Source organism: Corylus avellana, chromosome 2 (assembly GCF_965113065.1).
Source record: "Corylus avellana chromosome 2, dhCorAvel1.hap1.2, whole genome shotgun sequence".
Lineage (NCBI taxonomy): Eukaryota > Viridiplantae > Streptophyta > Magnoliopsida > Fagales > Betulaceae > Corylus > Corylus avellana.
This window is the reverse complement of record NC_142491.1, coordinates 18927177-18940630: the sequence shown is the minus strand read 5'-3', so window position 1 is coordinate 18940630 and position 13454 is coordinate 18927177. Positions and strand designations below refer to the sequence as shown.

The window sequence follows — 13454 nt, the reverse complement described above, 5'->3', positions numbered from 1 at the left end:
TATCTAGGAAACACTTCCTTGAACCTAATTGCAGTCTTCAATATCAAGTAGGTGCTATTCCATCGGGTAGGAACATCTAAAATAAGTTTATTACAACCCAAGTCCAAACGCTTTGCTATATCACTAAATAAATTCAACCGCCTCTCAGAAGCTACTATATACTTAATCTCTTGCCTAACAGAATCTATTATGTCCCCTATTTCTGAAAGCCCTGCTTGCACCAACAAATTGGTAATATGAGCACAACACCTAACATGAAACATAAGCCCCCCAATAGGCAAATTACCCTTTAACTCAATATCATCTCTCAAAATGTCAATGACAGCAGCATTAGCACTTGCATTATTAACAGTTATTGTAAATACTTTATCCAAAATGCCCCATTCAATAAAACTGTTCCTTAAGGCTTCAGCAATAACAACACCCGAATGTGGAGAAGGTACATTACAAAAATTTAAAATCCTCTTTTGGAGTAATCAATTAGAATCCACAAAATGACAAGTAACCACCATATATGAAACCCTTTGGGAGGAGGTCCACATATCAGTAGTTATGTTTACCCTATCAAATTCACTTAGAAGTGTTTTCAACTTTTTCTTTTCAATGTTATAAGTGGCAATGCAATCACTTTTTACAGTGGCACGGCTAATTTTTTTTTTTTTTTTTTTTTTTTTTTTTTTTTTTTTTTTTTCAGTATGCTGTGCAAGCCCTCATGAACTTGTTAAAAAGTTCATGCTCCATCATATTAAAAGGATATTCATGTAGAAGTACCATATGGGCAACAAATTCTCTAACTTTCTTCTCATTGAAAGTAAAGTTTGTCAAGGTCCCTAAACCATCAATGTCATCACTAGGTTCAAATGACAAAGTCTTTTGCTTCTTAAGGCTATTCACCTCCACAAACTTCACACAAGCAGTTAAATGCCTACTAAGGGTGGAGGTAGTACTAGATTTTCTTACAGAAAACAACATTTTACACCAATTATACTGAGATTTTTTAACACCATTTATTGTAATAAAAGAAAAGTCATTCCAGACTTTGGAAGTCTTTTGCCTTTCCTTCCTTTGGACCTTCAACCCCAGCCCCACCCTCAGCCCTAGCCCTATCCCCATTCCCCAACCCCAGCCCCAGCCTCATCCCCAGATTCAACAACAACAGGAGAAACCAGATTAACATATTCATCTGGTGTGCATTCAGTGCTAGCAGACACACCAGATCCAGGAGTAGGGTCGGCAATGAGTGAATCATCACCCAAATCAACATCATTGAATTCATTGAGTTGAAATGTATTGTCCATGATAACTGTTAATAATTTGTAAAATTAAAAAACTCGATAAATAAAATAACATAATACATTAATGGAAAATAAAAAATCAATTAACAGAAATTACATTAACAGAATACATTATACATAATAGAATAATTTATGTTTTTGCCTTAACATAGGCAGTGTGCATAACTTAACAGAACTTAATCAAAGGCTCAAAGCATATCTTAATTAGGCACATTAATGCATTATACTTATACATAACAGAATATAACAAACATTTACAACATTAATCAGAGAGCAAATATCAAAGCATAAATTTTTTAGATCATGAATTAATGAGATGGGCAAAAATTCATCATATTGAGCATAAATGCATAACTTAACAGAACTTAATCAAATGCTTAAATCATAGCTTAACTAGGCAAATTAATGCATTATACTTATACATAACAGAATATAGCAAACATTTACATCATTAATCAGAGAGCAAATATCAAAGCATAAATTGTTTAGATCATGAATTAATGAGATGGGCAAAAATTTATCACATTGAGCATAAATGCATAACTTAACAGAACTTAATCAAATGCCCAAATCATAGCTTAATTAGGCACATTAATGCATTATACTTATACATAACAACATATAACAAACATACATTACTACTCGGGGATAAAAAACATAGCATAACTTAATTAGGGTTTCCTATTAATTTAGCATAAGTTGTTAAAAGTTAAAACTTAAAAACCTGAGTCTCCGACAGACAACTGAATATGTTGCAATAGCGTTTGTACTTTGCAAATACAAGTATACAACCCACCAATTCAATGAGGCAGTGTGCACAACTTCCTCTCTGAAATGATAAAAACACACAACATTATAATTAGAAATTAACTAAACAAGTCACAACCAAATTAGAAAATAATTTAAGAGACTAAACAAGTTATGATTCAGGAAGTTAGGAGTTAGGATAAACATAACTTAGAGTGACAGAGTCTGGCAGCTTCACGCTTCAAAAGAATGAACAAGTTTGTTTTCTCGAATCGATAACAAAGAAAATAGCAAACAAAGTTACAGAGCACATATAAAAAGGGGATGGGAATGAATAAAAAACAAAGCAAGAGACTGGAACTGGAAGACCAATACTCAAGTGCCATATCCATCAGGACCATCACCGTCAGATCAATAGCCATCAGAATGGTATGTGCTACGCCTAGGGGCTAGGGTTTGGAGAAGAGAAACCTGCCACACGGCCCACATTACAACCACATGTTAACAAAAAAAAAAAACCAGAAATCAGTTAAATAACTCAAATAACTTAAATAAGCAAAAAAAAAAGGGATTTGGCGGCGAGATTGGACGGCATAGCCGCATAGGTGATTTGGTGAACAACTGGTACTCTGGTAGTCTCTGGTATACACAAACTCAGTCTTCTAGTTTGAAATGGAAGACTGGAAGAGATTCATGAGTTACCTTAAGAGTTTCTCTCAAAAATATTGTACGAATGGCTAAAAGCCATTAGATGTAGTGGAGAAATGATCGATCAACGGCTGGGTAGCCTTGATTGGGAAACTGGAACAAACGGGTTGTTGGGGGGGGGTTAAGAAGGATTGAATGCGTGCATTCAATTTTTCAACCACGATGGGAGAGGGCTGAGACTGGCATTGAATGCTCACTGTAGTGACTTCATAGCCATTGCTATTCTGCGAATAACGAAATGAGATTGCTTTCTTTCTCCCTCAGTCCCTCTCCCTCTCATCTCTTGATCTCCCAGGCAGACGTTTAGACGATTAGTTTTACATTTTTTTTTTCTCAAAACGATTCCCAGCCGTTGGATCTAATAAATGTTTAAACAAAAATTCTTAATGAACGGTTGGATTTAATCCAAAAATTTTGATTTTGTCCTAGCCTGCCGCATGTCCTATTTTAAGTTTTAAATTTTTTGATCCAATACCGCTGTGACTACTGCAATCCCATGCAACCCTTTAATAAAATCCGTAGATTATATAGAATATTTTAGTTATGTTATTTCAATCGTTCGATCAGATGATTATAGGGAGCTTACTCTGTCTCGCGGAACACCAAATCACTCTCAAGTTGGGCGTGGTTTACAGCTGTCCTCCATTTCATTGATCCAACGGTTGTAGTTTAATCTCAAAACAATTGGCGGCTGAGATATAAGTCGGAATTGATGGCTCGTTTCTCGTGCGTACGTGAAGCACGAGAAGTAGATAATTTATCCACCGCGTGCGTGAGTTGGTGAATCTGGTGCCATATATGCAAAATATTCCATCTTGACCGTTTAATCTAAGATTGATTTTTCGATTTATTTCAGACGGTTGGATTAGTGAGCTCATCAAACAAATCGGAACACCAGATAACTAGCACGCATAGGCTTGTGTTACAGCTGGCTTCCATTTTCTCAATCCAATGGTTGACGTTTAATCTCCAAAAAATAGACGGCTAGAAATAAATGTTGCATAATCGAGGCGCGTCAGTCTCGTTTCCTGTGCGTTGTGTGCGAAAAGAGAGGACCGAAAGTAATTCTCTGCGGCGTGACTTAAGTGAATCCGGTTTCATTTATAAACGTGATTTTTTTTTACCGTTGATTATGATCTTAAAATTTTCATTTAAGTTATGACCATTCGATTAATAAGCTCATGGTTTCAGGCGGAACACCAGATAAAGATCTCTACGGGGTGGTATACAGCTGTCGTCCACTTTGCAGATCGAACGGCTACGAAATAATGGAAATTAATCGGACGGATAGGATTAATCTAGGTAAAAGTTCAGATTTTTTCAAAATTCAAAAAAAATTGAATTATCTCGTGTGCACAATTATATGTGAGTTCGCCTCTCCGTTTTCCCATAAATGATCTAAACAGTTAATCTTTAATAAAATTTCAATCAATTCAACCACAACCGTTTATTTAAGTTAACAAGTTGTTAGTTTTAGTACCCTAAAAAAACTCTAAACGTCTGTTTGGTTTTTTTCTTTTTCTTTTTCTTTTTCCTTTTTTTCTCAAAAACGTGTGTTGTGTTTGGTTGTTTTAGTTTATAGGAATTATAGCATTATTGGCATTTATTTTGCAATACCATTAGACATTAGTTAACAAATTTAAACAATACTTAAAAGTTAAAAACTTAAATACTACTTAATACATTTTTTTTTTTTTTTTAAGTAGTACCATATAATTTAATTTTTTAAATAGCTTATTAATTGGACATTGGACTGTTTGGACATTAAACCTATAAATTATTATTATTATTATTAAATCTATAAATAGCTTATTAAATCTTAATTAATTAATTGTACACACATTAAACCTATGAATATTATTATTAGTATTATTATTATTATTAACTAATTAATTGGACATCAAAGCTATAAATAATAACATAGTCTATACTCTATACAATGTTAGTTATACACTTAAACTATACCCATAAATCTTAATTAATTAATTGTACACACATTGAACCTATGAATATTATTATTATTATTAACTAATTAATTGGACATTGGACATTGGACATTAAACCTATAAATAATAACATAGTCTATACTCTATACAATGTTAGTTATACACTTATACTATACTCTTAAATCTTAGTTAGTTAATTGTACACACATTGAACCTATGAATATGGTTATTATTATTATTATTATTAACTAATTAATTGGACATTAGACATTGGACATTAAACCTATAAATAATGACATAGTCTATACTCTATACAATGTTAGTTATATACTTAAACTATACCCTTAAATCTTAATTAATTAATTGTACACACATTGAACCTATGAATATGATTATTATTATTAATTGGACATTGGACATTAAACCTATAAATAATAACATAGTCAATACTCTATACAATGTTAGTTATACACTTAAACTATACCCTTAAATCTTAATTAATTAATTGTACGTATACTGAACCTATGAATATGATTATTATTATTATTATTATTATTATTATTAACTAATTAATATTACATTGGACATTAAACTTATAAATAATAACATAGTCTATACTCTATACAATGTTAGTTATACATTTAAACTATACCCTTAAATCTTAATTAATTAATTGTACACACATTGAACCTATGAATATGATTATAATTATTATTATTATTAATTGGACATTGAACATTAAACCTAGGGAAATTATATATAAACTCCTTAGGTCAACGCGCTTTTTTTAAAAACTCATTGGGTATTTTTTTTTTGTTGGAAATTTAGTCCTTGGGTCACTCGAAACTACTAGAAAACTCCGTACCGTCAATTTTTGTTAACTGCCATTAGTCCACTCAAAACTCCCCGTTTTATCTGATTAAAATATTCATTTTTTATTAATTTAATTTAAAAATTAAATCTTTAAAAAATAATAATAAAATAAAAATAAAAAAAATTGAAGGGTGGCCAAGGGTGGCACCAGCCCCTATGGGGTGGCTCGGCCACCCCATGGGTGGAAAGGGGTGGCCGCGAGCCACCCAAGGGGTTGGGAAGGTGGCCAGGGGTGGCGTTTTTTTTTTTTTTTTTTTAATTAAATTAATAAAAAATGAATATTTTAATCAGATAAAACGGAGAGTTTTGAGTGGACTAAAGGCAGTTAACAAAAATTGACGGTACGGAGTTTTCTAGTAGTTTCGAATGACCCAAGGACTAAATTTCAAAAAAAAAAAAAAAAACCCAGGGAGTTTTTAAAAAAAGCGCGTTAACCTAAGGAGTTTATATATAATTTCCCTTAAACCTATAAATAATAACATAGTCTATACTCTATACAATGTTAGTTATACACTTATACTATACCCTTAGATCTTAATTAATTAATTATACACACATTGAACCTATGAATATGATGATTACTATTATTATTATTTTTAACTAATTAATTGGACATTGGACATTAAACCTATAAATAATAACATAGTCTATACTCTATACAATGTTAGTTATACACTTATACTATACCCTTAAATCTTAGTTAATTAATTGTACACACATTGAACCTATGAATATGATTATTATTATTATTATTATTATTATGATTATTATTAACTAATTAATTGGACATTAAACCTATAAATAATAACATAGTCTATACTCTGTACAATGTTAGTTATACACGTATACTATACCCTTAGATCTTAATTAATTAATTGTACACGCATTGAACCTATGAATATGATGATTACTATTATTATTATTATTTTTAACTAATTAATTGGACATTGGACATTAAACCTATAAATAATAACATACTCTATACAATGTTAGTTATACACTTATACTATACCCTTAGATCTTAATTAATTAATGGTACACACATTGAACCTATGATTATTATTATTATTATTATTATTATTATTATTTTTGAATTGGACAATGGACATTAAACTTATAAATAATAACATATTCCATATAATGTAGTTATACAACGTATACTATAGCCTTAGATCTTAATTAGTTAATTGTATACATATTGAAGCTATGACTATTATTGATTAATAATATGGTTAATTTTATTTTTTTAGTTACATTGTCGTGTGTGTTAGGTCGAGTCAAATGATAAAACGGGTCGAGCTCACGAGCCTTAAACGAGTTGGGCGAGCCGGACGATTATCGAGTTAAACGAGTCGAGCTCTCGATCCCTAAAACGAGCTTGGGCGAGCTTGCCGATCTCGAGTTAAATGAGTCGAACTCATGAGCCCCCGCCGAGCTTAATCGAGTGAGTCGGGTATGTGTCACTAGCTAATCGAGCGAGTTTCAACAGTAACGAGTGAGTTTGTACAGTGTCAAGCTCGAGTTCGGGTCGAGCTTAGTTGAGCGGGTAGCAAGCGAGTTGTCAAATGTGTAGGCTCATTTACACCCCTAATTGTTTTGGCTCTCCAAGAGAATTCATCACCAATTGGCGGATTCCCCTTAAATCTGAGACATTTTCAACCTTAGGTTAGATAGTGGGAAAGACCCTCCCAAGTCCTTTCATCGGGGACCCGACTCTTTGAAATTTCTTACTTGAATTTCAAGAAGTTTTGGCAAGGAATGAGAGAGGTGGTGTAGGATTAAAGGTGTTCCCAAGGTAGTTTAGTGTGTGGGTTCTACCTGCTCGGGCAAACTAAGCTTCCTCTCTCAATTTTTGCTCGAATTATCTAAAATTCGAATAAAAAATTTCAGAAAATCTCAATCTCTGTCCTCTTTAGATTCTATCTTACTTTTGGGGGGTGAGAGGAACCAACCAAACTGCTAAGGAACATGATAATTTTCAGTTCATTTTGGACTGGAGAATATTCAGTTAATGGTTAGAATTTTTCTAGAGAGATCTTGAGGCCATAAATAGGACATTTGTCCCATTGATAAAAATAAAATATTATATATATTTTAAAAATAATTATAAAACAAAATTATAAAAAAATTAAGGGGTGGTTGTCCACCCCATTGGGGGTGGCCGGACCACCCTAGTTGGGGGTTGGGGCGGTCTGGAGTGGCCGAAGCCACCCCATGGCCCCTTGGGGGTGGTCCAGCCACCCCCAAGGGCCAAACGATTTTTTTTTTTTAGTTTGGACATAAGGGGTGGTCCGGCCACCCCTGGCCGGTCATAGGGGGTGGCTCTCAAGCCACCCCAAGCTAAAATGGGGTGGTCCGGCCACCCCGTATGGCCAAGATGGAGGTGGCCAACTACCCCTTATTATTATTATTTTTTAATATAAAATAATATTTTATTATTATTTTTTTTGGTAAGTGGGATATATGTCTCATTTGTGACTCTATAATTTTAAAGAAGAAATCCTAAGCCATGAACTGGATATCCTCCAATCTATTTTAGACCGGAGAGAATCCTATTCTAACTGCTAAACCTATAGAAAATTACTAGTATAGCATTCGAAACCAAGTTAGAAAGTTACAACTTAAATATATATTCATTGAATGATGATTAAAAAACCCATTGCAAGGAGCAGTGCTTTCAACTACTATTATTATAATTTTCATGGGAGTGACTTCTTGTTGGAACAAATGAAATCTTAATAAAAACCCTTCAAAAATCATGAGAAGTGCTATAATAATCAGACGAATTAGAACCAAAAATAAAATTAAAAAAAAAAAAAAAAAGAAAAAGAAAAAGAAAAGAAACATGACCAACAATAATGGATATTATAAGAAAATGTAAAGAACAGACAAATATGCCTCCACCACTACCTTTAAGAATTTATAAGATGCTGCTTTGTATTATAAACAAAGGGTGTGTGCTTATATTTCGAATCTAAAAATAATTAAAATGGTTCATGTGGAACACTCGTTGCCATAAAACTTGGTGTATGATCATTTACTTTGTTTAGCAATCAGCCTTGACCATCTTCTAGCATTATTGAAGGACACGAGTTGTTACCGTACACAACAATAATAAATAATATGGAATCAAAAAGAGAGAGTTGAGACACAAATTTATGTGGTTTGTCCACAAGAGAGTGCGGCTATATTTTACTATTAATGATTCAGGGTTACAACATAACATACACTCTGCTCCATCTACTCGGCCAACCACTAGCTAGTATTCCAATATTATTCTTATGCCTGAGAGAATATGAGTCACTAGTTCCAGCAGGCAACAACACGGCCAGGGATTGGCCCCGCTCATGGTTTTCTAGTTTTGAAATTTTTCTTTAATATATATATATATTTGGGCTTAAGAATTAGGCTTGACCCCTATCAAAATTAAGAATAGCCTTTTATTCACGCTTAACCCTCTTGAGAAATACTGGTTCCGTCCTTGTACGGTTAAACATATAGAAGTCGCATGTAACGGTCATGCCTGCCTCTGGTGCAACATCTCTAAGAGTAATGGTGCCGCGTATGTACATTTGGCGATTTTGTTTAAAAAACGTACCTTTAACCTGTGAAATTGCGGCACCAAGGCATGTTGGAGACGGGTTAATTTCTAAAGATAGTAGGATAGTTTCCATATGTTAATTGGTAATGTGGGGGCTATGATCACTAGAAAACTCAGAAGGAATATGTTAATGGCTAATCAACTGTACGTATTCTGGAGGCATGTGTAGAAATTATTTGTTGGGAGAATATTGCTTGGGTCAAGTATGCCCCCCTACCTCTATCTTTTTCAATGCAAACATCTTTTTTCTAGTAAAGTAATCAATAATAATGCCAACCTTATATGCATAGCATCAACTTTAGTAGATATGTACAAATACATAAATTAGAGATATAGGCAGTCCCACTGAAAATGGCATCACTTGACTTTTGAATATTATTTGGTACATCACTAAGGCCCATACAACAATCCCATTATGTGTTATATATTGGAAAAAAATCCGCTTCTTTGATTCGGTAGGTCATCTGATTGTTAAAATTTTTTGTTTTCTCTCTCTTCTTAAAACAAAAATATTAACAAATAATCCGAACACAAAACACTCTTACAAAACACAAAAACAAAAACCAAGCTTTGTTTATAAACTAAAGGAAAATTGTAATGAGGTTCCAATATTATATTAAGGTGGTTAGTGATAACCAAAGACCAAATGAAACACTTCAATGTCCGAAACAGCAATCTTCATTGCAAAACTAAAATCTGTCACCTTGACAATGATATCAACCTCAATTAGACGTCATTGATAGCATGGCATTGAAAAGGCCATGACAAACTAATTGAGATTATACAGTCCTCATGAATCTTTGCAAGAATAATGATATGATATCAAGAGTCCTGATGAGAATAGAAACATGTCAATTATGGAAGATTTAAGCACCAATGGTGATCAGCTAACTTCGTAGATTTGGATGGGCACCGGGTCCAATAGCTCTCATCTGGACTTGGATCATGAGAGAAAGAGAGAAAAAAAGTGACTTGCAAGCCACCGGAGTGGCGGAACCACTCCTTTGTCTGTTAGGGTGGTATGGTTGCCCACCTGCGCCCAAGCTAACTTTTGGGGGTGGCCCAATCATCCTTTTTAGCTATGGTAGTGGTTCGGCTACACCCAAACCATCTACTTTGGTGACCGAACCACCCTCTTTGGGCCATCCCAATGATTACCCTCTCTCCTATCTTGTCGCAATCTGAGCTCATTTTGAGGAGATAGTGGAACTGGCCTATGCTTCAATCCAGAGAGTGGGATGTGTTAAATCACCACTTATTTTAAAAGATCAAACTTAAATATTTAACATTCGCTTCACGTGTGGGCTCAAACTTTCTTTCAATAGATGAGTCCTAACATGTGAAATATTTAATTGAAATGAGAGGTGGATTATAAAGTTAAGGTTTAAAATCAGGACTTCTGTTCTCATACCATGTTAAATCACCACTTATCTGCTTTTAAGAAATGATTAATTTAATAAATATTTTAACAGAGCGGTGCTAGAGACATCGCTACTGAAGTTTTCAAGTCTGATACTACAAGTGAAGGTTGCTTGCAATGGTGGGGAGATCCATCAAGAAACTTTGTTAATTTTAGTAATTGTTTGGTGTAATCTCTTAGGAGTATGAGGGGATTGCATGTCTTCATGAGGTATACTCCTTAGCCCCTGTTATTATTTAATTCTTACTATTTTATTGCAATAGTGGTGCTACATAGCCCAAGATGAACAAGGATGAGGGTGAATTTGAAGTCTGTTTATTACAATAATCTTTTCTTTGATAAGTATTTATTACAGTAATCTTAAAGCAAGAGAACCTCATTGAGATTGAAAGATAAGCTCAAAAGTTGCCCACCCATTTATTCCAAGCAAAGAGATGCTCAAATTACAAAGTTAAAGCCTATCTCAGGCCATCCCTATACCTCAACAAGGCATCATGACAGACAAAATGGCAGGCTTATTTATTTATTTTTAAGTAAAATGGAAGGTTTAAGATCGGGAAGAATAGAGAATTGAAGGTGCTTTAATTTATAATAGACATATATATATAGGATCTAGCCCATTGCATACTTTTGGGTCCAGCTCCGAGCGGTTGACTCATATTTGATTTTATCTGCCTTGCACATGTGAGCAATCTCAGGAACAAGTGGATCATCAGGATTTGGGTCAGTAAGCAATGAACATATGGAGAGTAAAACCTGCAAGAATCACTCCTATATATATCAGTATACTTTTAAATCTTATTGGTTCAAGCAATTTTAGATGAAGAAGAAATTGAGCAAAGTACACCATAAGGGAACACATCAATAATATCCTAGAAAAAAAAATGATGACTATTAATTGCTTTGCATTTTGATAGCATGAGTTCAATTTTCCTTTCCATAGGATCTATATATTTCAATATCATGTTTAGACAAATAAAAAGGGGGAAGAATCCGCACGAAACGGATTTTTTGAGGGACATATTGAGAGAAATTGGATTGTTATTTCGCTTGTTTGTGATGCACTTCTTAGGATGGACTATTGCTTTCAAATGCTATGAAAAATCAAAATAGATGGATTTCAGTTTTTTTTTTAAGAGTCAATACATCACCTTGGATATGGTGAGTGCAGGGCTCCATTGTTCCTTGAGTATGTCCAAGCATATATTCCCATTACTGTTTATATTTGGATGGAACACCTTGGTTCTGAAGGCAACCTGCAAAGCATATTTATAAAGGAGAATATCACAACCTTTTCTTTTTCAAAGCTATGATTAAGATTTTAAGAATTGTAACCATGATAGAAAGCAATGACTTTTGAGAGGAACATATCAACCTTGAAATGCAGCAATTAGATGCAAAATAGGATATTAGTGAACTTTGCTGCATACCTTTGGGGGTTTGAAAGGATAATCAGGTGGGAAATGGATTGTCACAAGGAAAACACCACCAGCATAGGGACTGTCATTTGGACCAATGATGGTTGCTTGCCAGTGGAACATATCCTCAGCCACAGGACCTGAAAATGAACCATCAGCAGTCACAATCTTTTTTTTTTTTTTTTTTTTAATGACGAAGAACTCCTCCAAGTAGGGCAACTTCATATACTCTCCCTAATCGGGTAAACCTTGGATCCGTGTAAAGCACCCCTTTCACACGGATCGAATAATACTTCGGCTGCCCCAAAGAATTGTTTGTACCTAAAGGAATTCGAACCTTAGACATGATGAAAATGTCACCAAAACCAAGGCCCTTACCACTTGGGCCAACCCCTTGGGGGTTACTCACAATCTTTTTACTTTATTAGTTTATGCAATCACAATCTCTTATTCAAGAACAAAACTAGCTGTTGTGATTAAATCCCATTTCCAGTTTCTTTAGTTTCTCTAACCTGCACTGCATGAAGTTGGTGGATCTCTCTGCAAGTCCTTGAGCTCCTTCAGTATTCTCTTTGATGCCATTCAAGCAATTTCAGAATTATAATTTCTTATATGGAGTATTCAAAGTATTCAAGAGAGAGAATAGGTCTGCAAAAGAAGGAAAACAATCTATGAGCACACTGCTGAAGGGAAGGTGAGAGAGGGTGTATTTAATGGGGGAGAGGTGGAAATGAAGATGTCCATGAATCTTTTAGGGCTGATGAAAGTGGGCACAGTATCAATTCCAGAAAATACAAAAGTTGCAAGCAAAGAATCCTGGGAGTGTTCTAGAAGAAAGAAGAAAAATCAAACTTGCTATATCGATTTGATTTCCCATTTTGCTTTAAATTGCTTGCTGTCACCGATCCTTCTTCTCTTTCAACAACCTGCTGTCAAGCATAACTTTACAGGTCTTACTTTCTCCCTACCTGTGTATAAGATAAATAAGAGGTAGAATCAATTAATCTCACATTTAAGACTCTTTATGGAAACTAAAACGAGTGCTGAAAGTGACCTTGTTGGCAATAAGAAAAACCACTTTGACAAATAAAGAAACCATGGATTCTAATTGGAAAGGCAACTAGGAAAGACTCACTTTTATTCGATGGCTGAAATTTCGGTGAAAGATCCTTGGGGACTCGCATCTCAATCATATTTCTTAGAAAGTTGCTGCTATTTGCAGCTAGCCAGTCAAATACAACCGACGTCCCAAAAGAAAAGATATTCGTGCTTAGCTCAAACAGTTCATTCATGAATTATGAGAATCTGGGGCTGTGCTGAAGTTGACAAATCACCACAAGTTTTGTTTTACAAATCCTTCAAAAAGGAAATATTCTGTCCACCATGAAGATGTTGATAGCCCCCCATCATATTCTTGGTTTTATTTTTCCTCAAGGGTCACTTCAA

The 13454-nt window shown here is 34.3% G+C and overlaps 1 protein-coding gene across 1 annotated transcript; it reads right to left on the bottom strand.

The window, feature by feature from the left end:
• Nucleotides 1-10983: 10983 nt before the first annotated feature.
• Nucleotides 10984-13326, bottom strand: LOC132165155 (ubiquitin-conjugating enzyme E2 10). The gene is made up of 5 exons (XM_059575651.2): nucleotides 13144-13326; nucleotides 12521-12976; nucleotides 12021-12148; nucleotides 11742-11846; nucleotides 10984-11346 (listed from the first exon to the last, which is right to left on the bottom strand). The coding sequence occupies exons 2-5, from the start codon at nucleotides 12588-12590 to the stop codon at nucleotides 11203-11205; spliced, it is 447 nt and encodes a 148-aa protein (XP_059431634.1). The 5' UTR covers nucleotides 12591-12976; nucleotides 13144-13326; the 3' UTR covers nucleotides 10984-11202.
• Nucleotides 13327-13454: the final 128 nt, after the last annotated feature.